This window comes from Bombyx mandarina, chromosome 06, assembly GCF_030267445.1.
Source record: "Bombyx mandarina strain Sakado chromosome 06, ASM3026744v2".
NCBI classification, from domain to species: domain Eukaryota; kingdom Metazoa; phylum Arthropoda; class Insecta; order Lepidoptera; family Bombycidae; genus Bombyx; species Bombyx mandarina.
This window is the reverse complement of record NC_143213.1, coordinates 11,619,234-11,644,781: the sequence shown is the minus strand read 5'-3', so window position 1 is coordinate 11,644,781 and position 25,548 is coordinate 11,619,234. Positions and strand designations below refer to the sequence as shown.

At 36.7% G+C, this 25,548-nt stretch overlaps 2 protein-coding genes across 2 annotated transcripts in view; one reads left to right on the top strand and one right to left on the bottom strand.

The window, feature by feature from the left end:
• The window catches only part of dy (transmembrane protein dusky), a 38,571-nt gene extending 31,501 nt beyond the window's left edge, over positions 1-7,070 (top strand). The window contains exons 3-4 of the mRNA XM_089728377.1: positions 3,738-3,957; positions 4,968-7,070. Of these exons, the coding sequence (XP_089584503.1) occupies positions 3,738-3,957; positions 4,968-6,394 (1,647 nt within the window). The 3' untranslated portion in view covers positions 6,395-7,070. The remainder of the gene's footprint in view (positions 1-3,737; positions 3,958-4,967) is intronic.
• A 1,889-nt stretch (positions 7,071-8,959) lies between these two features.
• m (zona pellucida domain-containing protein miniature) overlaps positions 8,960-25,548 on the bottom strand; it is a 99,493-nt gene continuing 82,904 nt past the window's right edge. Inside the window, exons 7-12 of the mRNA XM_089728137.1 lie at positions 25,126-25,248; positions 15,091-15,199; positions 14,317-14,541; positions 13,621-13,825; positions 12,769-13,050; positions 8,960-11,924 (exon numbers count right to left, since the gene is read on the bottom strand). Coding sequence (XP_089584263.1) covers positions 11,688-11,924; positions 12,769-13,050; positions 13,621-13,825; positions 14,317-14,541; positions 15,091-15,199; positions 25,126-25,248 — 1,181 coding nt within the window. The 3' untranslated portion in view covers positions 8,960-11,687. The remainder of the gene's footprint in view (positions 11,925-12,768; positions 13,051-13,620; positions 13,826-14,316; positions 14,542-15,090; positions 15,200-25,125; positions 25,249-25,548) is intronic.

The window sequence follows — 25,548 nt, the reverse complement described above, 5'->3', positions numbered from 1 at the left end:
CAACTCTCCGGTTTGAGCCCCGTGAGCTCACCTACAAACGGTGAAACTGAAATAGCCTCTCAAGGCTATCAGCATAGGTAGAAAAAAAAAAGGTAACAGTAACTATTAATTTGTGTGATTCTATTTCTGAATACGATAATATAATTCATCATTTTCTTTATTAATTTTTTCGAATAACTAACTGGATTTTTAATAGAGTTGCTGAATGAGCTTGAATATTAATTTGCATTTGGCATTGTTGAAACAGTAACTGTCATCGAATTAACCGAAATCTAAGAATTGTCGTGGCTTTACATAACCTGTTCTGTGAAAAAATATGGGCAAGTGGAACATTCAAATCTGTGATGATTTAAATCAAGAGGAACCAGAATGAACAACTTTCACATGTTCAAGATGTTTGGAGAAAATCTTCTAAATCAATGAAGTGCTAATTTAAGTACCTACGTTGGAGTCGTTGATGTTCTAAAATATTTTGAAATTAGCTATCGGATACTATTACATATAATAAACAACAGCTGGTATAGGGAAGATAGTTGCGAATCTTCTAGAATGTAATCGGTATATGTGATGGACTTGATAAGTCTGTGATGTTAACTTGTTGTACTTATTGCTGCAGAAATGCAATAGCTCTGTCAGTTGATGACACGCTGGCGCTGAATGTTGCAGTTTTGCTATTGTCTTTTGTTGAAGAGCGCTAGGTTACAGGAAACAAGGTCATGTTTTTAATGCAATGGGATGATCTCCTAAATTAAATATCGGTTCTCCGATAACAGATATAGCTGCGTTTTAGAGCTGATTTCTATGTTTTTTTTTAGATTTTTGGATAAGATAACGCGTGTCTATTTAAATGAAAGCTAATACTAAAAACACGTGTAATTTAATCATCTTCGTCTTCTGATCTCACAGTATTTTGGTTTTTTTTATTTTTATTGACTTGGTATGTGGACGAGCTCACGGTCCACCTGGTGTTAAGTGGTTACTGGAGCCCATAGACATCTACAACGTAAATGCGCCACCCACCTCGAGATATAAGTTCTAAGGTCTCAGTATAGTTACAACGGCTACCCCACCCTTCGAACCGAAACGCATTACTGCTTCACGGCGGAAATAGGCGGGGTGGTGGTACCTACCCGTGCGGACTCCCAAGAGGTCCTACCACCAGTGATTACGCAAATTATAATTTTGCGGGTTGGATTTTTATTACACGATGTTATTCCTTCACCGTGGAAGTCCATCGTGAACATTTGTTGAGTACGTATTTCATTAGAAAAATTGGTACCCGCCTGCGGGATTCGAACACCGGTGCATCGCTACACACGAATGCACCGGACGTCTTATCCTTTAGGCCACGACGACTTCAAAATTGTGTGTGGTTCTTCTATTTTTATGTAAGTAAGCTGTTTTGACCTCTCAATATATCCGACATTAGCAACATAATAATATATTTGACGTAACCCAGTAAGACCCTGAGGACCCCGATGTATACGGGTAGTACGAAAAATAAAAATAATATTTCATAGAATAGATATTTTAATTCTTCTGAACTGAAATCACATTATCATTTTTTTGCATACTTATTACATTTATGAGTCTCTTGAGGAAAAAATAAAGAAGAAACAAAATTAAATGAAAATACAAATCGTAAACTTAGTAAAGCTGATTTAAAAATTCACTTTTCGAAATATATTCCTACAACTTTATCTATAAACCTTAGTGAAATATGTAAAAGGGTCAGTGTGTCGTATTGAATAACTATATAAAATATTTACTATGCGACCCGTCGTACGTCAGTGAAAGCTAACCACTAAAAACAAGAAAATTTTCCGTCGCTCTATCGAAAGTCATAAATATATTTTTGAAATTTTGTCTAATCTCATCATTATAATGTATGATAAATGTCAAGTATAAATATTAAAGTGATTTTACGATTTTTCCAAGTCACAGGCATAACTAAAGTTACTTTTAACGCATAGTCTCGAGTTTTTTTATTGTCACTAGATTATTTACGACTTTTCAAATACTTTAGAGTTTCCGTTGCCAAGAACGACTGACTGATTGAATTGTGTGTGTTTTGTATGCAAGTTAGTTATATTATACTTATATACTATATATTATGTACACATAAAGGTAATGATAAAATATATTTTTACAGAAACGGACATTGAAATAAATAGGATAATTTTCTTTAGAAAACAAAATGCTCATAGCATTTAACAAAAATATTTAAAGTATATTTTAAATGAATAATGCACAGTCATTGAATTTTATAAAACGAAATACTAGAATTTTTTTACTGTTAATAATGATATTAAAAAAGTAATATAATTAGGAGGATGAGGATGATATATTAGAAGACGAGCTCACGGCTGAAGCTCACGGCTGAATTTGAGCCCACTGAGTTTCTCGCCGTCGCGTTTCCGATCCGGTGGTAGATTCTGCGAAGCACTGCTCTTGCTAGGGTCAGTGTTAGCAGCACTCCGGCTTGAGCCCCGTGAGCTCACCTACACACGTTAGGGTGAAGCTGAAATAGCCTCTCAAGGCTATCAGCATAGGTAGGAAAAAAAAGAAGAAGCTGAATTTGTATGGAGTTGGAACAGCTTCCCTTCATTTGCCGCTAGTTCCAACTTCACACAAATTTATCTTCGCGCGATATTATTATACTTATATATTATATATATACTTATACTTATATTATACTATATTCTTATACTTTACGCGAACGAGAAGTTAAAAAAGTTGCACTAAGCACACCGGTGTTAAGTGGCATACATGCCAATCACGTTACTCAACTTGTGACAGGACGTCTAAATTTCATTTATATTAAATAAAGGTAATCCCATCCTTCAATTCGGAACTAGCTTGCAGACAAAATAGGCTGAATGGTGCTAATTACTTATGGAGGATTACAACACGTCCCATCAGTAAACCGTTCACTTGTCTGTTATTTTTCACGTACATTAATTTAATTCAATGTACATATTTCATGTTTATGTCCAACACATATTTTCAATGGCTCTTCTTAGGGTAATACCAATTAAATTGAAATTAAAATGGTTCCGGGGGCTTTAATTTTTATATACGATGCGTTTTAAATTTTTATATATGAACTATGTATCGTTACAAAATATACACAAAAACTGAAAAACTAGCTTGACCCGATTCACCTTGGCTTTGGGGTGAATCAGGTTACGTATGGGGACAATACAGTTTTTCGATAGGGCTGGCACTACTTAGTTTTTAGGTAGGTACCTAACTTTAGGTAATTCACTTTTAATGTCTTTAATGAGTTACAAAACTTTGAGCTATTTAATATTCTTAAGGACAAAATAAAAGTCATTTTCAGTTCAACAAAGTTAAATCTAAGAAGTCAACAAAACTATTGCGACATCCCAGATTTGTCCCTATTCTAACTCTAGTCTCTGTTACCCCCAATCTACTGTAGGTACATCTTCTTATCAGCCCACAGACATTCACTGCTTTACTTAAGCCTCCCCCAAGCCTCACCACAAAGACCGGTCCTGCGCTGTCTGCATCCAGCGGATCCCCGCAAACCTCAATAGATCATCGGTCCATCTTGTAAGAGACCTACCCACGCTACGTCTTCCGGCACGCGGTTGCCACTCTAGAACTTAATGGCCCCAACGGCCATCCGTTCTACGAGCAATGTGCCCTATAAATAAAAATCGTATTTACTCCATTGCACTTTTATTAAATTCAATTTCCATATTTCATTACAGAGCGGAACTCTCAGTGACCAGCCATCCAATGAGAATAACAATGCAGGCAGCAAAGGATCCGACTCCAGCAATGCTGTGGAACCTTCATCCGATCAACTAGCAATGGAGTCTGCTGAACGAGACGCCCCAAGTCACGCATACAATGGACCTCCTCCTCCTGTTCCACCTCCGCATAATAGACGACAGAACCCCCCGCATCACCAGGCGCATCATCCCTTGAGTAAGCTATAATTTTGTCTCAATAAAGATATCGTTTCCTATTGGATACGACGCCGCGGGTACTTGTAAAAGCAATGTAACTACGCTGGTGTTCCCTCAGACTGAACTTAACATATGTTCACGAATTACATAATTTTTTTTCCTACCTATGCTGATAGCTTGAGAGGCTATTTCCGCTTCTCCTTGACGTTTAGGTGAGGTCACGGGGCTCAAACCGGAGTGTTGCTAACACGGGCCCTAGGAAGACCAGTGCTTCGCAGAATTTACCACTGGTGCATTCTTAATGAAGGCCCATAGATATAACCCACTGAGCTTCAATGGGTTGGGGTCCCAATCCGGTGGTAGATTCTGTGAAGCGCTGCTCTTGCTAGGGCTAGTGTTAGCAAATTCTCTGAGGTTCAGCCCGTGAGCTCACCTACCCGTCCGCGCGTAGCTGAAATAGCCCCTAAGGCTACCAGCGAATAGGTAGGAAAAAATAAATTACAATAATAATAATGAACTAATAGCATCGTGACTACTGGTAATTAGTATAATTGAATTGAGTACATATTATGTATGTCTCATAGCGGGTTGGCTATGAGATCGTCTGCTCATCAACACGTCATGCATACGAATTTTGCAATTTTATACTTGCAAATGGGACGCAACCCAATTAAGTATCTTGGTTGTGGGGCAATGTAGTATATCTTTAATTCCAACTAACATAACATGATAAAATATGAAACATGATGCTTAATCAATTCAGAAGTAGAGTCAAAATCTGTTGCGTATTTTATTGTTGCTTTAAGTAGAGGCTCGTCTACCCTTTTAGTAATCAGTCACTATCTTACATGGGCCTCATTTATCTAGATACTTAAAAATGATTTTAGTTTTTGGATACTAAAACAACATCGCAAAAAATGAGTAAAGTTGACCTTCTATTTTAGTTTCATAATACTAATTCAACAATAACAATAACAACGTCTTATTTACGATTACTTTAAATAACAAATTCGTATTATTTTGTTTCAGGCATGCCTCGAATCCCAAACCATCACCCGATGCACACAAAGCAGTATGCTCTTGGACCACCGGTTAACCACCACAAAAATGAACTAGGAGCCGGCTTCCGCGGACCACCACCCCCACCTGCGCCGCCAGCAGACGCACAAACATCAGCCAGCGAGAAAGTCTTCAGTGGCGCTGGCGATGTCTGGCCAGCACCAGCCCCAGATATGCCGAAAATCGTGTCTTTAGATGTCAAATGTGAAAAGAACGCCATGAGAGTATTCCTTAGCTTCGATAAGCCATTCTTCGGCATCGTATTCTCAAAGGGACATTACTCGAATCACCAATGTGTACACTTGCCACCCAATCTAGGAAGAAACCAAGCATCTTTTGAAATTGGGGCACATGCCTGTGGAACTGCGGGCAGTGGTGACCCCAGATACCACGGAGATGTCGCAGCAGCCGGCACGTATTTCGAAAACGTTATCGTAATACAATATGATCCTCAAGTTCAAGAAGTATGGGATCAAGCCCGTAAATTGCGTTGCACGTGGCACGACCAATACGAGAAAGCGGTTACCTTCAGACCATTCCCTGTTGATATGCTAGACGTGGTCAGAGCAGACTTCGCTGGTGATAATGTCGGATGCTGGATGCAAATTCAAGTTGGAAAGGGACCCTGGGCCTCGGAAGTTTCTGGACTCGTGAAAATTGGACAAACCATGACTATGGTACTTGCTATCAAAGATGATGATGCGAAATTCGATATGCTCGTTCGAGATTGTGTAGCGCACGATGGTCAACGCGCCCCTATACAGTTAGTCGATAGGCGAGGCTGTGTGACACGACCGAAATTAATGTCCAGGTTTACGAAGATCAAGAACTTTGGTGCTAGTGCCAGCGTGCTCTCTTACGCTCACTTCCAAGCATTCAAATTCCCGGATTCCATGGAAGTTCACTTCCAATGTACCATCCAGATTTGCAGATACCGATGCCCGGATCAATGCTCTGAGGGAGGACCGAATGTTATAGCTCACGCAGAATATGGGCCACCTCAAATTGACTCGTATCCTGTTGGAGCTGAAATCAGGAGAGACGAGAGAAGAGTCAGAAGACAAAGGCGGGCCACATCTCCTGAAAAAGAAGTAGGAGTTAACAGAGTTATCCGCGTCGTTTCGGCTGGCGACCTCAATTTGGATGCATCTGAAGTCAGCTCCGCACCGAAGGTAGTGCCTTCTCCTGGTCTCGTGTGTATGACCACTCCGGGATTCGCGGCAACTTTAGGAGCCCTTCTCGTTACGTTGGTCTGTTCATGTGCTGTATCAGCAGTTCTATTCCTGAAGCTGAGGCCTATAACTAAGCTGAAGAAGAAGACGATTGCCGTGACGACGATAGCCAGGCCTCACCCACCGACCGCTCACGTCATATCAAAGAGTCGCTTCTACTCGTAACAAAAACGTTAGCATATGCTGAATTTGTAAATATTAGTGTGATGAGACTGACTGATGTATGTAGGTCATGCCAATTTTATTTCTGTGCGTGAACGTTTGTGCGCTCAAGTTTCGTTTAAAAATTATGTTTAAAGGCGTCGCGATTAATATTGTTATTTTTATTTATATTTTATACTTTGGTAAATCTAAATTCGGCATTTGTAAGAAATATAAAAATTTCCGACGTCACAAATGTATTCCAATAAACAAATATTTAGTCTTAAATAAATAATAATAATATGATAAGTACAATATTTTTTTCTGTTACCTCTTTTCGAATGTTTATTAGAAACAGAGGCAACGGAAATAGAACGTGGTGTTTCAACATTTAGGTGAACCGCTAGTTTTAGCTTAAAATAACTTGTCATTAGTATTAAATGATTATTTATTTTAATTAAGTTATTTATAGTCATTTTGTAAGAATAAAAATAAGTTATTTATTTAACGCCACCTGAGTACCTCTTCGTAGTATTCTTTATATCTTTTGCATTTAACAGACGGTTTCAGTTTTGTTTGATCCGTGTCGGATTGTTTTTCATTAAGTATATTTGTATAATTAAGAAAGATTGTCATGAACGAAAAGTATGGTTATGTAATAGTTATTTGAAAATACTTATTAAATGTTAAAGCAGAAAAATATTGTTTTTTCTCTCTCTTTTTTTGACAGACATAGTATTATTGCCAGTTCCTCTTTTCTCCCGGTACTACACAGGGTTGAGCACATTTTGGACCGGTATGATGACTCCTGATTCCTTGCTTCACCTATTATTGATTAATGGAGTGGGTATAAAAGGAAATAAAACCATCACCGCTCGCATCGCGCAGTCGAGTGTTGTGTTTCAATAAGTGGTTTAGCAAGGCATTGGAGGATAGCGAAGGGTACATACAGCCATGCATAATGCAACCCATGCTCCACTAATTGTGATACCGCCGACTGCGGCTGCGATAACGCAAGCACGGTATTCAGATTTTTATTACATTTCGATCGGTTAAGGCCTGAGGCGTGCCTATTTTGTTTTCTGTTTTCCCTACCTATTCACTAGTCTAAAGAGCTAGTCCAGCTACGCGCGTACGGGTAAGTGAGCTCACGGGCTCACCCTATGGGTATTCGGTAATACTAGCCCTGGCAAGAGTTCCGCTTCGCAGAATCTACCACCACATCAGAATCGCAACCCACTAAGAAAATCCGGTGAGAAACTCAGTGAACTAGAGACACATATATTTTTCACTGACAATTTCTCAATTTGGTCGTTGACAATGGAGAGCGGAGGGACTTGTCAATCTACCGAGGTGGCTTGCTGCTGAAGCTTAAGGAGAGCCTTGCATCTTTCTTGTGGTAGCCGCAATGTATGTCATCGTATTCATGGCTCTGTTCAGATACGTAACTGGATCATGAAGCGATGACTGGACCACGCTTGAGTCCTTCAGCAAGTATATACACTCGGCATCAATGCGCCACTTTGAGAAGGCGGCACGACACGAAAACCCTCTTGTCGTGGCCGCCGGAAATTACATACCCGATCCTATGGACCGAATGGTAAACAATCGACGTCGCCCTAAGCACGTCACCGTCCTCGCCGAACCCATTGCTTGCGACGAAGGGCTTGACGACTAAATTAGCCCATAGACACAGCCCACTGAGTTTCTTGCCGGATCTTCTCAGTGGGTCGCGTTTCCGATCCGGTGGTAGATTCTGCGAAGCACGGCTCTTGGTAGGACCAGTGTTAGCAACAACTCCAGTTTTAGCCCCGAAAGCTCATCTACAGGCTAGGATGAAGCTGAAGTAGCCTCTCAAGGCTATCAGCATAGGTAGGGAAAAACAAAAAGCTTGAGTCGATGATAGTGGTAGCGGTGTTTTGGTTAGTTTTGGTAATGGCTGCTTCGGAGGAGGCATTGCACGCAGCACGTACTGAGCTTGGGATCAGTGTGCTCATCTAAAATTCTCGTTCATTCTTCAAAAGTGTTTATGAATAATATTCTCTTCAGAACATAGGTACATAGGATAGGTTCATGATTAAGTCGTTTATAAAATTGAAGACAGACACTGTGAAAAATGAAGCCAATATAGTTGTTGCAACCGGGTCTGGTATTTATAGTAAACAGATTATCGTATAAATAGAAAATATAAATATATATAAATAATTATATATTTTATATATATATATACGAATAGTATGATGTTGGGAAGGGGTAGTCGGTATTATTTCCTATTGACTACGATGGAAGTATAATTTTTTATTGCAACTTAAAAGCAAGAAAGTGATTTTGATATCTTTTCGAATAATCCTGAACGTTTGGAATAACATTATACCGGTACTGAATACTATTATATTAGTTTTATTACCACTACTACTGTACTGTGTTCTGTAATTCTGTTTTTGTTAAACAGATAACTGAAGTTAAAGAAAAGTAGGCCTCGACTTCGTCAGTGAACGTCGCCTTCAACAACTTACTACCAAATGTTATTTAAGATCGTCTGATTATAATTAGCTCAATAAAAGTTTTGATGAAAAATAAACGACACGCTGTGAATACTCTCAACATATTATATTTAATTCCTCTAAACACAACAAGTGCTTTTACAACTTTTACAAAATAAAATAAATATTTTTATTTATCAGAAGAATGTTACATAAATAATACCCTAGAATATAATGTAATTGTATTATAATATAAACCACCGAAAGTACCTTTACCAAGTATCAGAATATAAAATAAATTGCACTACTAAATGAAAACGAATTTGATATTCCATGTAACTAAAGTATTATTAATAATATTAAATAAAACTAGTAAATACTAAATTTTTGGGTGACATGCTCATTTTCAATAACGTTAGTTCCACTGATCTTTCTAAATTAAAACAGCATTTACAGTCGTAAACGATTCACCACGATGAGCAATGATTGACATTTATCATTAATGACGTAAAATAGAGTATTCTAGAACAATGTTCAAGAGACCGTGTGTGAACATTATTTTAATAAAAAATGCAAAACTTTGAGCTCGAAAATGTCGTATTTTAAAATCGAGATTATTATATTATTTATTAATCTGGATCAATACAGACTTTCCATTTACAGACGATCTCTCATTTAAATATATGTATAACTACTAACCCTAGCTTAATAATGATAAAATTGAGCAATAGTATACGAAAGGTATTTTAGTAGAAAAATAAATGCAAAGTAAATGCAGTCCTTAGGTTAATATTAAAAAACTAAACTAGCTTAGACATTCATTGGTGTTTTATTCACATTACCCTAATTAATTTTATTTATATAAAAAATTAAAACATGTCACAATCACTGGTGTTTTGAAATTGAAAAAATGCCAAATTAATATAATGTTTAATGATTGGTTTATGCAAATCTTTCACGTAACCAGTGAGTTTTTTATGTAAAATCGTTCTAATTACAAACTAATTTATCTAAAAAAAAACTATTAAAGTCAAAAGCTACAGTTACTGAGTTTTTTTTTTGGAGATTTTGGATTTTCATACAAAACGAATGCGGAGATTTACAGTTATATATATTTCGTTGAATTTTTCCCTTTCCTATGCATTTGATTTTTGTTTAATTATAACTTAAAACTAATGGCATGACTCGATCATACATAGTTTACTTACAGCTAAATCTTTATAGCTATAGCTTTATAAATATACTTTAGTAAAACCTTAGTCTGTTTCAGTAGCAAAAATGCGGAGCTGTATTTTTGTGTGTGTGTCTAATGAAATTTTATGGTTTAATATGTTCATGTTTTTTTTTATATTTTTAAACCCCAAATACGTGATCATATGTACGATTATTTAGTTCTATTTTTCTCTAATGCGTACATTAACAGTCGATTTATGGTAGCATATTTTTAAATGTAACTATTTTATTTATACATTATATTTCTTTCGAGAATAAAAAAAAATATTCGACAAGTTTCCAATAGCATTAAAATTCTATGGACAACCAGTAATATATTTGTCATGAGTTGTATTGATAAAACAATAATAAAAATAACGTAAACGAAGACAATGAAATTAATATTCAAGCAAATAGGTTTTGCGGTAATATATCTTTTTATCGATTATTTTTCAACAGGAATTCTGCGATAACATCTTTAAAAATACGCAAGATTAAAAGATTACATTATAATAATAATATGTACAATGATAAATTCTTTGTCTTCGTTAGTAAATAAATAATTGTTTGTGCGCTTGATTGTATTGCTATGCTTAATTAATGTAAATAATCTGTACAAATAAAGAATATTTAAATGTTTTTAAGCGACTGAGTCCATAGTACGACATAGTTCCATTAGGTCAATTAAACTACTAGAACCATATTTTCCTTACAAAATAAAAATAAAATAAAAAAACGATCGCTAAAATAAACCGTGATTTTAAAATTATTCAGTTTATATTTTTATTATTAATGAACCAGATTTGATTAATTTTGGTTTAATAGTGTATAATCTATGAAAATATTAAAAAAATAAAGAATATAATTTGAATATGACATTTCTTCTGTCAAAAATATTCATAATTGATTCGAAAAAATAAATCTAGTTCATTAAATTTTAAAACCTTATTCAATGACAAGACTGACCTCGCAAAGAATCTTAAACAGGAGAATAAAAAATAAAAATAAATTTATTACAAAATAATATATATCAGGTATCGAAAACTCTGTTCACATATTAATTACTATATATTTTTTCATAAATCAGTGGACATTTATTATAATAAAGCATTATACTAAAAATTAAAAATACAGTTAATAAATTTAGAAACTGTATTATTTGATAGACAATAAATAGATTTACATTGGGGTTTATCCACTGTAAAACTATTTTTTAATCACAACTATGATTTTTTCTTTAAATATAAATTTGGAATATTCCTTTACATTTAAATATTCAATTAATGTATTTGCCTTCAGGCAAATTGGGATAAGAATTAATGGGAGGTATTAAGGATTCATTTACACACAGAGTTTTTCGAGAAATAGCGGTGAGATTTTCGTATACAATTATAACATAGGAGAGAGTTTTCACACAGTCATCAATCGCCATAAGTTTATATTGGGTGATATTCAAGGTAACAATCATCTTACGTATAACGTAGGGTTTGTTTGCATGAAAATATATAAATTTTTAGTCACATAAAAAAAATTCTCCATGTGTAAACTTAGACACAATTCTTATGTTGGAAGACGAGTAAAGAACATTACGGACGAAAACGGAATAACAATCTAATACGTCATCATCCCTCGCGTGACATATGCGGGTGCGGAGGAGAGCCTAAAAGTCTCAAGGCCATCCAGGCGGCCAGGGAGTGCGCGGCGAGGGGCGGAGCGGGCGGCGTGGGGGGCGGGGGTCTCCGCGTCCGTATTCTGTGCAACATGATCGCGGCAGCAAACGCCGCGCCCGCCGCAGCGCCGGCAGCCGAAGCGAATAATGCCCCGAAACTTACCGCTCCCATACAAATGCCGTAGACCACCTATCCAATACAAAAGTGTATTTATGATCAGCAATAGAAGCATTAATTTTTGGCTTAGATATGTGGATGAGCTCACGGCCCACCTGACGTTAAATGGTTATTGGAGTCCATAGGTATCTACAACGTAAATACCAACACCCACCTCGAGACACGAGTTCTAAGGTCAGTTTTCACAGTACAACAGCTGGTCCACCGTTCAAACCGAAGCGCATTATTGCTTCATGGCAGAAATAGGCAAGCTGGTGCTACATACCCGAGTCGGACTCACAAAACGTCCCACCACCAGTAAATTTAACACAAGACCTTAATAGAGAAGAGCATTCAGTACCCTTGTCTTTGCTTATTTCCATGAGCGACGGTACCTACTAACGTACGTAACGTAAGTACCATCTTCTGCCTTAAATCATAATCAATAATTATTAGAGAAATTCTTAAAAAGCTCATAAATCTTCGAATTTTCTTATTGGCGTTTCAGAGAGAATTCATTAAAACATTTTACATTGCTTTCACGAGTTTCAGGAAAATCGAATACATATTGGCCCATGTTCGTCTTCAGATCTGCAACTTCTTCATTCTAAGACACGAGCATGGAGGAGATCACTGCCGTTTAATTGTTTTGTTTAATAAGTTGAATGCCCTTTTGTGAAACTTTTCCACCATGTCAGAGATGTCCTCTGTCATTTTTAAAATACTATAACGAAATCCTTCTCAGCGTAATGATGACTTACAAACAAATTTACTACCATACTTACCATAGATGCCACGTCCAAGCAGGGTCAATTAAATTTGAAATTTTTTTTTAACAACTACTCAAATGTAACATGATACAGTAAATGGATTTTACCTCTTCTCGTATCCTTCCGCTAAAGACAGTAACCGGTTCTTTGGTTGGTCCACTTGGCCCAAAATCTAGGTCAGCCTCAGACACTACTTCATAAATGCCAGAAACGCCAACATCTGCAGACCTAGCGTCGCGGACATTACGCCTTTTCCTCAAAGACCTGGGACCAGCGACAGCGGGACTTGGAGGCTTGATCATGACTTCTTCTCCGAGATCAGGCTTGGAGTTAAAGTTCCGTGGGCCATGTGGGAACCTTTCTCGATCACTGAGATCCGTGGGATGGTCCTGAGAAGATAATTTCAGTTTTTATTTAAAGTCAGACAACTGCACGTAACACGAATACCTATTATTATATTAGACGCTTTCTTAATTCAACTTTCATTACTCAAGAATGAACTAGCATATAGGCATGTATATGAATTCAAATTCCATTATTTCAACATAACAAAACTTTCTAATGATACATTCTTCTGGTAGTGATACATTACCGGCGAACTGATTTACTGATAGACCAGCAAGTTGGAAAACTGAAGACTATTGATATGAGCAAACGATATCCACTAAAGTGAATCTTAAAATTTGGGGTAATGATTGGTTACATTCTTCTGATAGCCTTCATAGACAGGTATTGGACTTATTCCATTTCCACCTCTAGTCACACCTTACATAGTTTTAATTCTTGGGGTAAGCTCGCATATGTCGCTGGCATTTACGTACCTAATTCTGCGGTGAAGTAATCTTGGGTTTCGGTTACATCAGATATGATAGGTTATTGCAATCGAGTTTTTAGTATCATGAAAACTTTTAAATTCCGACCTTGATATCATGAGAGCCGTACGTCATAACGGAACTTACATTGAAAGGCCTAGATAGAGCCTCAGCTAATTCCTCAACAGCAGCAAGATGATCTGTGTCAGGTTCGACGACGGGTGCTGGTGATCGCTGCAGCAGTGGTACCGGAGCGGGTACCGCTTCACCAGATACTTCATCACCAAATGCCTCTTCTAATGGCAGCCGTTGGTTTTCGATCATACTTGTATCATCTTCGGCCGTTGAGTCACTGGAAATGCAGATATTAATGCGATTCAGGACTTGTACTTTTGGTAGGTTAATTAATTTAATTTGTTATTTGAATCGGGAATAAGGTAATCGATTAGTCACATTTTGGGCTCTGGTGGTCGAGTGTGGTAAGCCTGCAGAGTTACGTACCACGTCTTACCTGTTTTGGCCGTCAAGCAATCATGAATTTCCGTTTAAAGGCTAAAATTTCTGTAACACAAGTGATACTTCCATCTGATGTCTCAAGATAGGTGTCGGAATACACCTTCGTATATGATTTCTAAATGCATCAAATTACAATGAGCTCTCGTCTTTCTATTTTAATTAAAGTAATTGAAAAAGGAAGAGGAACAAAAAATTAATAGACGTCTTAAATATGCATGAAATTCAGACTTCGACCACGCATGCCAAATCTATTGGCTACGTGGCCTTTTTTTGGCCTTAACTTTGCACATAAGTATTGCCTATAACCTCCTACAAAACGAAACTTACTTAATCTCATTATGGTCTTGATGAGTTCTGTCATCTTTCCTGTCCAAAGCGCCGTGTCGTTGAGGGGAGAGGCCGGCCAGCTGACAGTGGTCCAGGCATCCGTGCCTGCAGATCTCCACTTTACATCTAATATGCACGCTCAATGCATCCGGAAATTTGAAAGCATGGAAGAACGCATAAGTTATGACCGATGCCCTTTCATCTGCCGCTTTCGCTTTAAGGAATCTGTAAGTTACAAAGCAGAGAAGATTTAGTTTCAATTGGAATATTCAATAAAAATCCAAATTTCAAACAATCCTTTATTTAAGCATAGAGAACATAGAGAACTACACGCAATGTACGCTGAACAGAAATCCTCTAACCAACAGGTCAACGATCTCCCGCGACCCGGGGCATATCTACTAGTGCTTATTAAAATTTTTAGAAGTATGATTATCAGTCTCTGGTTCCTATAGTGTAGCCTTTCCCAAAGTGGGCGATAACGCTCACTTGTGGGCGCTGCAGGCCTAAAGTAAGAGACCCAAAAAAAGGGGGCGTTGTGTAGAGGCTTGGGAGGCGATTTGTAATTACATCTAGGAGGACCCTTAGACACCGATTGAGCTCTTGCTATAGTGGTTTTTAAGTAGGTGAAAAAATGGAGGCGCTAAAAAGTTATTTATTCTCAAAGTGGACAGTAGACAAAATAAGTTTAGGGATCCCTGGTGTAGAGAATAGCTTGGAGGCAGGTGACATATGCCTGATTTGTGACCGATAAAAAAAGGTTATTGCTATTACCTGGAAATCATCTTAGGCCTCAACACGCATCCATATTCGTCGGATAGCTGTATCACATGACCTGAGCCGTCTGAGGCAGCGCAAGACTTAACTCTCATGTCAAATTCACCTGAAACAAAGACAATGCAATCATTTGTAAGACGGACTGAATTATTGAGAAACTTAAAACATTTTTTTTTTTACCTATTCTAGCAACCTCGAGGGGCTATTCTAGATTCGCCGAGCTAGTAGGTGAGCTCACGGGGCTCAAATCTGACGACGTTGCTAACACGAACCCTGGCAAGAGCCGTTCTTCGCAGAATCTACCACCCGATCGGAAACGCGACCCACTAAGAAGATCCGACGAGAAACTCAATGGGCTGTGTCTTTGGGTTTATTTACGTTCGACGAGTTAATTTACGTTCGGGTTCGACGAGAACGAGTTTAATGATAGCAATCCTTTTGAAGCTGATAAGATTAGGTATTGCAATAGACACTTTAAGTTCGCGTGTCACGGTGGATATTCACATGGCGCTAACCTTAACCCGTATTTTGCGTCTATCGTTACAATACCAGATAATAATAATCAATAATTTTATACGCAAGAATTTTATACAAGATTTTATATTCTTACTTCCCCTAAGCTTTCGATTCTCTTCAAACTCATTTGATAATTCACGCGGAAGAATATCTACAAGATGTTATTTGTTATTACTTCGACTATTTACAATGTTTGTTATTGACAAACAATTAACCACTTAAAACGGTCCATTCGGAAACTCGTTAGCTTAAAGATTAACGCAAACGCCACTCCTTCAAAGTAAATGTACTGATCTTTAAAACGAAGACGGAAATATGTTACAACTAAAACAAAAGAAAGTGGGTGAAACTTTTGTTTTTAGGAATTTCACCGGAAAATCGCTTTACAAGGTGCTTGCCTTATTGTGTGTGCGTTAGTAAAAGATGGAAAGGATTTGCTTCTGTCAATAACTTGCATTAATTATTTATACGATTATTAATGTTATTCTCTATATTTCAAAGTTGCTTTGCGTTAAAGACTACGCCACCCTTAAGAACAGAATTCTTGGCCGAAAAGTCGAACAGGGATATGTACTCGTGCCGACCGCTAGCTCAGTACTTCCCAGTGCTCAAGATAGTATATAAGGAATTAGGAATAAAATGAAATAAAATGATAACCGAAAAATTCGCAAATTTAATGGTATAATTTATAAGCGGACACCGATTGCAATCAGGCCTATGTATAGTTTTAACATAAGTTTGAAGATGGAGCAATCGTTCTGCACGTTCAAACTTCGACATATCTGAACCCGAGTAGCAACGTTCTTAGGTTCCAATTATAATGTGAGAAGACTATGGACTTACTATATAATTTTCTAGGTCACGGATTAGACTGTACATTAAATAAATTAAACGCAATCAGGACATGTTATTAATCATTTAAAATAGAAACACAATGTCTACTAGTGTATGTGCTCTTGTATACTTTAAGATTGAAAAATTTCATTACAAGCTTATGCGACAAGATGAATAATGTACTTTGTGAAAAAAAATGCTTTGTGTCAAAATTAGTTCTTCCTATTTTTTTCGGCTGCCCACCTCTACCGACTATAATAGTTAAAGGAATTATTTAAAGATATTATTATATAAATAATCGAATATTAAGGCGTAATGTCTTTAATACATATTTTTAATGCACATTTGCGAGTGCTTAGTGTGGTAATCGGAGCTTATAGATATCATAAACATGTATACTGGCATGTTGCGACATATTGTCGAAGTCTTAATTATATTGTAAAATAGCTCTCCCACTCTTAAAACTGAAAAACCTCACTGCATTGTAGCAGTAATACGTAGAATGATTTTAATTACCCAAATAGTATTAGAAACGTTAGAAATTTTAAAAGTTCATTTTCAAACGTGAAATTATTAACATAATTATGTTTTTTTTTTTGATAATCTTATTAGACGATCGCATTAGACTCAATAATCGAATAGTTAATTTCGTGTTAATGCTCTACATCGAATCACATCCTCAAGTAAACTTGAATTAAGGCAGACATATTTCAACAATTGAATAGTTAGAGCGAACGTGTTCTTGACGATGTAAAAACTCGCATCGTATTCCCGCAACTCTTTTAGAGATACTAACCGAGACATTAATGGAAACTTGGCCCTTCTAAACCACTTACACAAACCTACCGAACTATGTACGTCAATTATCGGACATAATTTCCTCGAACTTCAAAACAAAACTTAGCCGAAAATGTAATCTTAGCTATACCTACTTATACTTAAATAGCAGCGTACTTTAAACTAGACGTCTCAATGATATACCCTTCGATTTCCGAGTGTCATTGAACCTTAATTTTACATAATTAATCAAGAAATACCATCAAACTTCCGTCCGCATTTATACCGAAATAACCTCTCATTACTTTTACATCGTAAATACCGAATACTAGTTTTCCCGGTTTTTTGTTGTTGTTGTAGATTCGCATACAAAAAGCCTCATGTGAAATGAGGTGGAGACCATGGACATCACGAGGTGATTGCAGGCACCGATCTTGAGGCACGAGTTCAAAATCTCAATGGTTACAGATAAACGCTGCCTTATTCTCTAAACTGGAATAGCCAAATAAATTACCCGTACTTTGTTTAACATGCTAAGTGAAACTTTCCAATATATTTCCACAAAACGATTAATTATAAACCCTTTCATATGCTTAAGAATTTAGTCAAAAAACGCTTACACGACATGCTATTTATTATAGACTTAACGATCAGCTATTAGGTGGCATTTTTCAAGCTACCTATGTTATTGTTGTTGTGCTAGATTAGGTACCGTTTTATTTGTAATATTCGAGATCTACAAATTAATGAGCGGACGGTTAGCTTGGTATAGACATGTGATGCGTAGAGAGAAGATGCATGTGACTAAGAGATGTATGGTAATGGTAGTGCAAGGTAGAGGGAGAAGAGGTCGACCGAAGAAGACATGGATGGAGTGTGTGAATGACGATATGAGAGAAAGAGGAGTGAGTGTTGAGATGACGGCTATGCCGACACCACCTAGGATAAGGTGGCGAAAAAAAAAAGAAGATTGGTGATCAAAACCAAACCAGTTATGTTTGTTTCGCCGGTTCTTCATGAAAACTACGGCTCTTGTTGAGACAGGCGATAAAGTTAATTTTAACATTCAATAAATGCGGTAATATCTTCGACTTTCGCGATGCGCAGACATATTATTTACGTTAGCCTTTTCTATTGTCATTATATCGAGGAGTGAAAGACTTTTCCAACTTTACAGGAGAGCCATTTAAAGTTAATAAGTTGGAAATATATCATAACAAAAAAAAAAACTTCTTCAGCTATTTGATGAATGGAGTAAACTTAATTGAAACTCAATTAAAAAACATCGAACTGTTGATGCTAATACCAAATAAAACGCACCTTTAATTACAGAGATAAATGTCGCGTTTTAAGCTAAATGTCGCTTAAACCAATAGCCTTTCAAGCCTCGATATTATTTTTGACTTACTGACGAAGACGACTGTCAGAGTTGCGAGATTAAACCGTAAAAGTTGGTTTGGATTATGCTCAATAACTACGTAGGGAACATTGAAACAAATCATTCAAATTTTGAAGCCGTCGTGGCCTAAAGGACGCCTGGTGCGTTTATATGTAGCGATGCATGAGTGCTCGAATCCCACCAGCAGGTACTAATTTATCCAATGAAATACGTACTTAACAAATGTTCACGATTTACTTCCACGATGAAGGAATAACATCGTGTAACAAAAATCAGATCTGCAAAATTATAATTTGCGTAATTACTAGTGATAGGACATCTTGTGAGTCCGCACGGGTAGGTACCATCGCCCTGTCTATATCTGCCGTGAAGCAGTAGTGCGTTTCGGTTTGAAGGGTGGGGCAGCCGTTGTACTCTTAAAGCTGAGGTTTTACAACTCATGTCTCAATGTGGGTGGCGGCATTTACGTTGATGTCTATGGGCTCCGGTAACCACTTAACACCAGATGAGCCGTAAGCTCGTCCATATCCATCTAAGCAATAAACAAAAAAATGATTTATGAGTTTTAAAACAACGAACTTCGAATACGTGGCGATAATTGTGAGACGGGCGGTCCTGCTTGGCGGGTCCGTTAAGTAAATTCATTCGTACATATTTGTCCAGTTTTTACTATTCTCTGGTACCGTTAAATCGTGTTTACTCAGCATTACTGCCCTGAGCCAGTACCAGTTTCGGTTTCACGTGTGAAAAACGCGTTTCTATGATAATGAAAGTTACGTTTGACTTCTATGCCACTGATCCTCTTGTAGAATTCAGAACGTGTATAATTGAAACTCGGCTCTAATCACTGACACCCCAAGGATTAGATTAATTTTACGTTACATCTTTTTAAATTGGAAACAAAACTGAGCAATGTAAAAACAATTAATTATAACATTAACGCTCGAAAAACTAAACAAATCAACAAACTAAAACTAAACAAAACAAAAAAGAAGTACAACCAAAAAGTTTTGTTGTTTTTCTATTTAGGCAATTAGAGATTTGTATGATTGTAATATAATTGTTACGCTGTCTACGCTTTGTATCAATCTGAGAGATCGGGTCGGTAATAACCAGATTAGACGCTAAGCAAAAGTTATAGATGTTGGTAAGAGAGTAGCGGATCTGAAATGGAGTTAGACTGGACACTTAGCAAATAATAACAGATGGAGTAAGGCAGTAACGGAATGGCGGAGATTAAGTCGTAAAGGTGCCTAAAAACCCACGACTTAGGAGGTGGAAGTGGGCGATCGAACATTATGGTATTTAAAAGGGTGACCTCCCCTGCCCAACTATGGGTATCAAAGGGCTAAAGATAAATAAATAAATAAATAAAAGATGTGTGGGACACCGGGTAGGAACGAAGTCCCTTATTATAAAAATATTAATTTTAAGTTCTATTCGAGGTATAAAGAAAATAAAACTGGAGGTTTCGCTACAACCCACGGTCATTCGGTAACGTGCGAACTTATTGTGGTACACTTCATTAACGGTTGTTTGCGGGAGTTAGTGTATTGCGCAAACGAACGCTCTGAGATCGTGGTCAATGAATGATAAAAATATATGTAATTTTTTATACGTTATTACAAAGTTAAGTCGTACACTGTGTGCATTACTAATAAAAATCTTACGTTACGGACGTTTTTCCCCGTTTAGGGTACCCCTCCGCATCGTCCCATAAGAAACTTCGTTCCAAAAATATAGTCCAAATCAACTAGATTATATTTTGACCCGCATCGCATCTAATATCGTTGTAGCTCACAAAGATCCTATAATCGTTTTCAAGATTACTCCTATTAAGTTTTCAATCATTTGAGGATCACGTCATCACAGTCACACACACCACACACTTACCGGTCGAGTTGAGTGTTTGTCGGAACCCATTCATATCACAAACTTGAATACCGCCATTTACACTGAAACATAAGTCTCTTTATCTCATTTGTATACTGTAATGCCAACCCCACCCTTCAAACTGGAATGTGAGGCTGGTCGAGGAATTAATATTAACGAGCCAAGCGGAGTCAAACAATACCAACTAAACAAGCAAATTTATGATTTAGCCGCTAAAATACCTCAACGCACATATTACGACGAAGCTATGAAAAACCATAAGCAATACTTTTTCACGTTCCAATAAATTTCTGTATTCCCGGCGATGCGTAGTACGTACATTCACAGCGGAGTAGAAAGCTGACGCCCACGTGGTGTTGATTAAAAAAATCGGGTCCCATCTATACTTTTATAATAACGGTGACGAATGTTCCGGCAACGTCGGTTTCTTTACGCAGATCATGATTATAAATCGTAAAAAAAAATTTTGTTTTTGTATGGGATTCCAAAATTTTATAAAGTATCTTTAATGATTTATTATATTCAGTCTTAATGGTCAAGAATCCTTAAATATTTGTTTCTATTTAACGTTCTATCAACAACCTGTCTGATGTGTTAAATCATCAAAACCATGGTACAATTAAAAATATTTATCTATAATTTTTTTTTTCGATTCCTCTTGGAGAATTTGTAGTAGGATTGATAAAATATGGTTTGAAGAAGTCGTGATATAAATGTTGAAATCAGTGCCGAGAATTGACGACGTATTCTAATCCAATGCCATAATTTTAATCATTGTAAGCCTGGGCAATGGCGGATAATATATCCAAAATGTACTTCTTGATTTTTACGTACGAAAAGATCTACAAATAAACTGGTAGGCTATAGAACAGAGAGTGCTACAAGCAGCTCTTTATCCTGTGCCGTCCATGCAGCGTGTTTCATAAATTACATATTTAGAACTCGAGAAAGCGCAAGGGGCATTTATTAGTAAAATAATTGTTATCATTACACAGAACGCGATCTTAAAATAACGCAACACATTCAAGACGTGACGAATAACGTTCTAGCGTTTCTTAACTATTTAAGTTATGCTGCGGGTACTTAAAGTGGTTATTAATTTAAATTACTTAGTAACCGCAGCCACCGCAAGGCGTTTCTGCACATTTAGGACCTTTCGAAATCGAACAAGCCTGAGCAATGTTAATGCTTAGTAAACAATGTGAATGTTTGTATGTCTAGCTGTGTATTTTTATATTTATACTATTCACGTATCTATTGTGTTTATTAATAAATGAATATCTAATATTCAATGACACAGAATAATAATAAAAACGTTTTCTGTATATACTTTCTTTTCAAATAAGCAGCGGCTTGGCTCTGCTCCTGGCATTGCTGAAGTCCATGGGCGACGGTAACCACTCACCATCAGGTGGGCCTTATGCTCGTCTGCCTACAAGGGTAATAAAAAAAAGTAATCCTAGCTCTTAAAGTTTTTTTTTCCTTTTAAATTCTAGAACATTTTTTTGTATTTGTTTTTTTTGTTGCTGTTTCCTACTTAATTATCAGTAGCTTCAAGGAGCTCAGCGTGAGAGACTACTAACATCAGCCGTAGCAAGAGCAATGATTCGCTGAATCTGCCATCGAATCGAAATCGCGACCCACTGAGAAGATCCGGCCAGAAACTCAGTGTTTGCGGCACAGGTTTGTGGTTATTTTATTAAGCTACACAAAGTAGCAGGAATCAAAACTATGATAGAAAATATTACAACGATTAAAAAGTGGGAACTTTAGAAGACATGGCTCTCGAGAAGATTGGGCTCTAACATGTATTACGATTCAATGTTTATGACTACCAGAACTCCGACTTTGAGAGAAAATTCTAATTGCGTATAGCTCTTTTTTTGTAAGTGAAAACTTTTGGACGCCACTGTGATTTGAAACTCGATGCTATGAATATAACAATAGAAAAAAAATACTAAAGACAATTACACAAAAATCTTTAGGACTTAGCCTGCGAGTGACTGATATAGTTTTTTAAGGATTATATTTAGTATATCGTCGCTGTCAAAACAAAATCGGCTATGTGCAAAAACTCTATTTTGAATTAACGAGTAAAAACATTTTCGTATAAAGTTTTATAATATGAAAGTGAATTTTTAAGAACTATATCAAATGAATGCTACAGATAAAATATTAAAGCTAAATACACATAACAGTTTTTTTATACCGTAGATAGGACTGTGAACTATACGAAAAGGTCAAAAAGTGCACATAGCAGATTTTGGTTTGACAATGACGATATAGTATATTTAATATTGACCCCACGACACCACACATCTTTTTTTTTTTACTTTTGTAAGTTTCACTTCCACTGCATAATATGAATTGTACACTTTTTTTAGAACTGAGTTTATGTTTGTGTAGAGTTACAATGTGGGATAGACAGCACAAAAAAATAATGTCAAACGAGTTACATTAATTGTAATTTACGATGTAGGCGATTCTGAAATGTTTCTTCTACCTTCCGTGAATTCCGTAAAACAATAGGTTATTTCTACGTACTGTAATAAATGTGTAATTACGTAGAACTAGTTCATGATTTTTACTGTTTTTTTTTTAACGTGGGACCATCGAAATTATGCAGACGAGTTTGAGTTTAATACGCGTTTGTGTTTAGTTAAAACTGAAGATAGTTGAAACTTTAGAGAATTCACTTCGTTCGCTTAGATCGGACCGGCTGTATGTGGAGAAAATTCTGAAAATATTTCAAAGGAGTTGGTCAACCGTAATATAACACAGTGTACGCTTGTCTCAAACTCGACCTCATGTCAACCTTGGTGGCTGTTAGACCAGAATACTAGATAGATATAGATCTTCTCCATAAATATCAACAAAAAATAAATATTTAATTTTTTTAGGTTTTAAAATTAATTGAACGTATTAATTAAACTAGAGGGCCCGCAGTAGTCGAAATTCGACTATAATTAATTGGAATTGTATGTTTGTACACTATTATGATTGTATTTTATACTTCTATAATCACAAATTTTGCCAAGACTACACTATAAAAAATATTAACAAAGACAAACAATATTTAATCTATTCTCAATTTGACAACAGACGTCAAAAACAAAAGTTTGACAATAAATAGTATGCATGCGTGTGTGCGTCAAATACATGGTATGTAGTGTGTGTAATGTTTTCTTTATTGATTTAATGTATCTTTTATGCATTATTTTAAAAAAATATTAGGATTGTGCACTTCTTCTCTATATTCTCTATAAGTGTGGAAAATTTCATACTCCTCCGTCCACGCAATTTTCGTAAAAAGGGATACAAAGTTTTTGCTTCACGTATTAATATATAGATATGTCGCGAATACAAAAACCTCCGCGTTAAAATTTGAAAGTGGTGAAATACATTAAAAATTAAAAATCGATACCTACATCGAATAAAGCGAAGTAACTCGTTACAATGAAATCGATAATCGAATTTTACTTTGTTATTGACGTGATACGTCCAACGGAATGAACGCACAATAGAATTTATAATGAGATGTAAAATCGATTCACAAGTAAATCGTATATTATCGATTTAAAAAGAAGAGAGTATTTAACGGATTTCCTGGATACAAAAGACGCCAATGCTTCATTCCGGATATTATATTGTATAGTATTTAAAGATTATCATTTGAAAAAAAAATTTCTCAGTAATAATAATATTATTATAATACCGGAATATGCGATTGCCTCACGTCAAAAATAATTATAGGTGTCACCTACGGGCTACCCATTCTTCGAATATATTGTACAATCTAAGACTTCTAGCTCACGCTGTAAGTGGTCGACATATACATACGTATTACTGGTGGTAGGACCTCTTGTGATCCGCACGGGCAGGTACCACCACCCGGCCTATTTCTGCCGTGAAGCAATAAAGCGTTTCGGTTTGAAGGGTGGGGCTGCCGTTGTAACTATACTGAGTTGTAACCTTAGAACTGATATCTCAAGGTGGGTGGCGGCATTTACGTTGTAGATGTCTATGGGCTCCAGTAATCACTTAACAACAGGTGGGCTGTGAGCTCGTCCATCCATCTAAGCAATAAAATAAAAATGTACATTGTGAAGTTTTGCCTCCATTTATAGCTCGTCAAATCGTGTGCCAAATTCTTTCAACCCTAAACAAAACGATAAACACACCTTTATTAGACTGACGTATTAGATTGCTAGGAATATGGCCGTGTCTACGGGGCCCATAAAGCTAAACACGGTACTTCTGCCGTCTAATTTAAAGCAGAATTGTCTGGTATAATATAACGTCTACGACCTGCTAGACTGTTTAAGTGTGTATTATAGTTTATGATACTAATTTTAGTACTTAATCCTTGGATACATATTAACAGGCTTTGCGATAAAACTTTGATGCTCTCGCAGTTATGTGATCGCACTAGCTAGTGCCCGTTTCGGCAACAAAATATAAGCTAAAATTGAACGCTTTCCTGTACGTATAGTACGTACCGTAATTTCAAAGCATTTTGATGGCATATCTCACGCCGAAATAAACTTTAGAAGCTTAGAAATACATGACTCAAGTTACAATTTTGAAAATTCAGTAAGTTTAATTTTCCTTACCTCGATAGTCGTTGATGGCCACGACTAGAGTGAGAGTGGAGCCTAAGGGGACTATACCAGAGACAGGAGGAGCCCAAGGCCCCTTCCCAGCTTGAATCTCCATCCAACAGTCTACATTGTCTCCTGAAAAAAAAACACACACAAATTGTAACTTTTTGGATATCAAATTGTATTGGTTTCATGAAACTGATTTAATTTTTATCTGACACTCTATGCAGTCACAGGTAGAGGTAGGTAGTGCAAGGCAAAGCGGGAAGAGGTCGACCGAAGCAGACATGGATGGAGTGTGTGAATTACGATATGAGAGTGAATGTTGAGCTAACCGCTTGTAGAAAAGAATGGAAGAGAAAAATTTGCTGTGCCAACCCCATCTAGTGGGATAAGGTGAAGAAAAAGAAGATTATATTATAAAGAAGATTAATA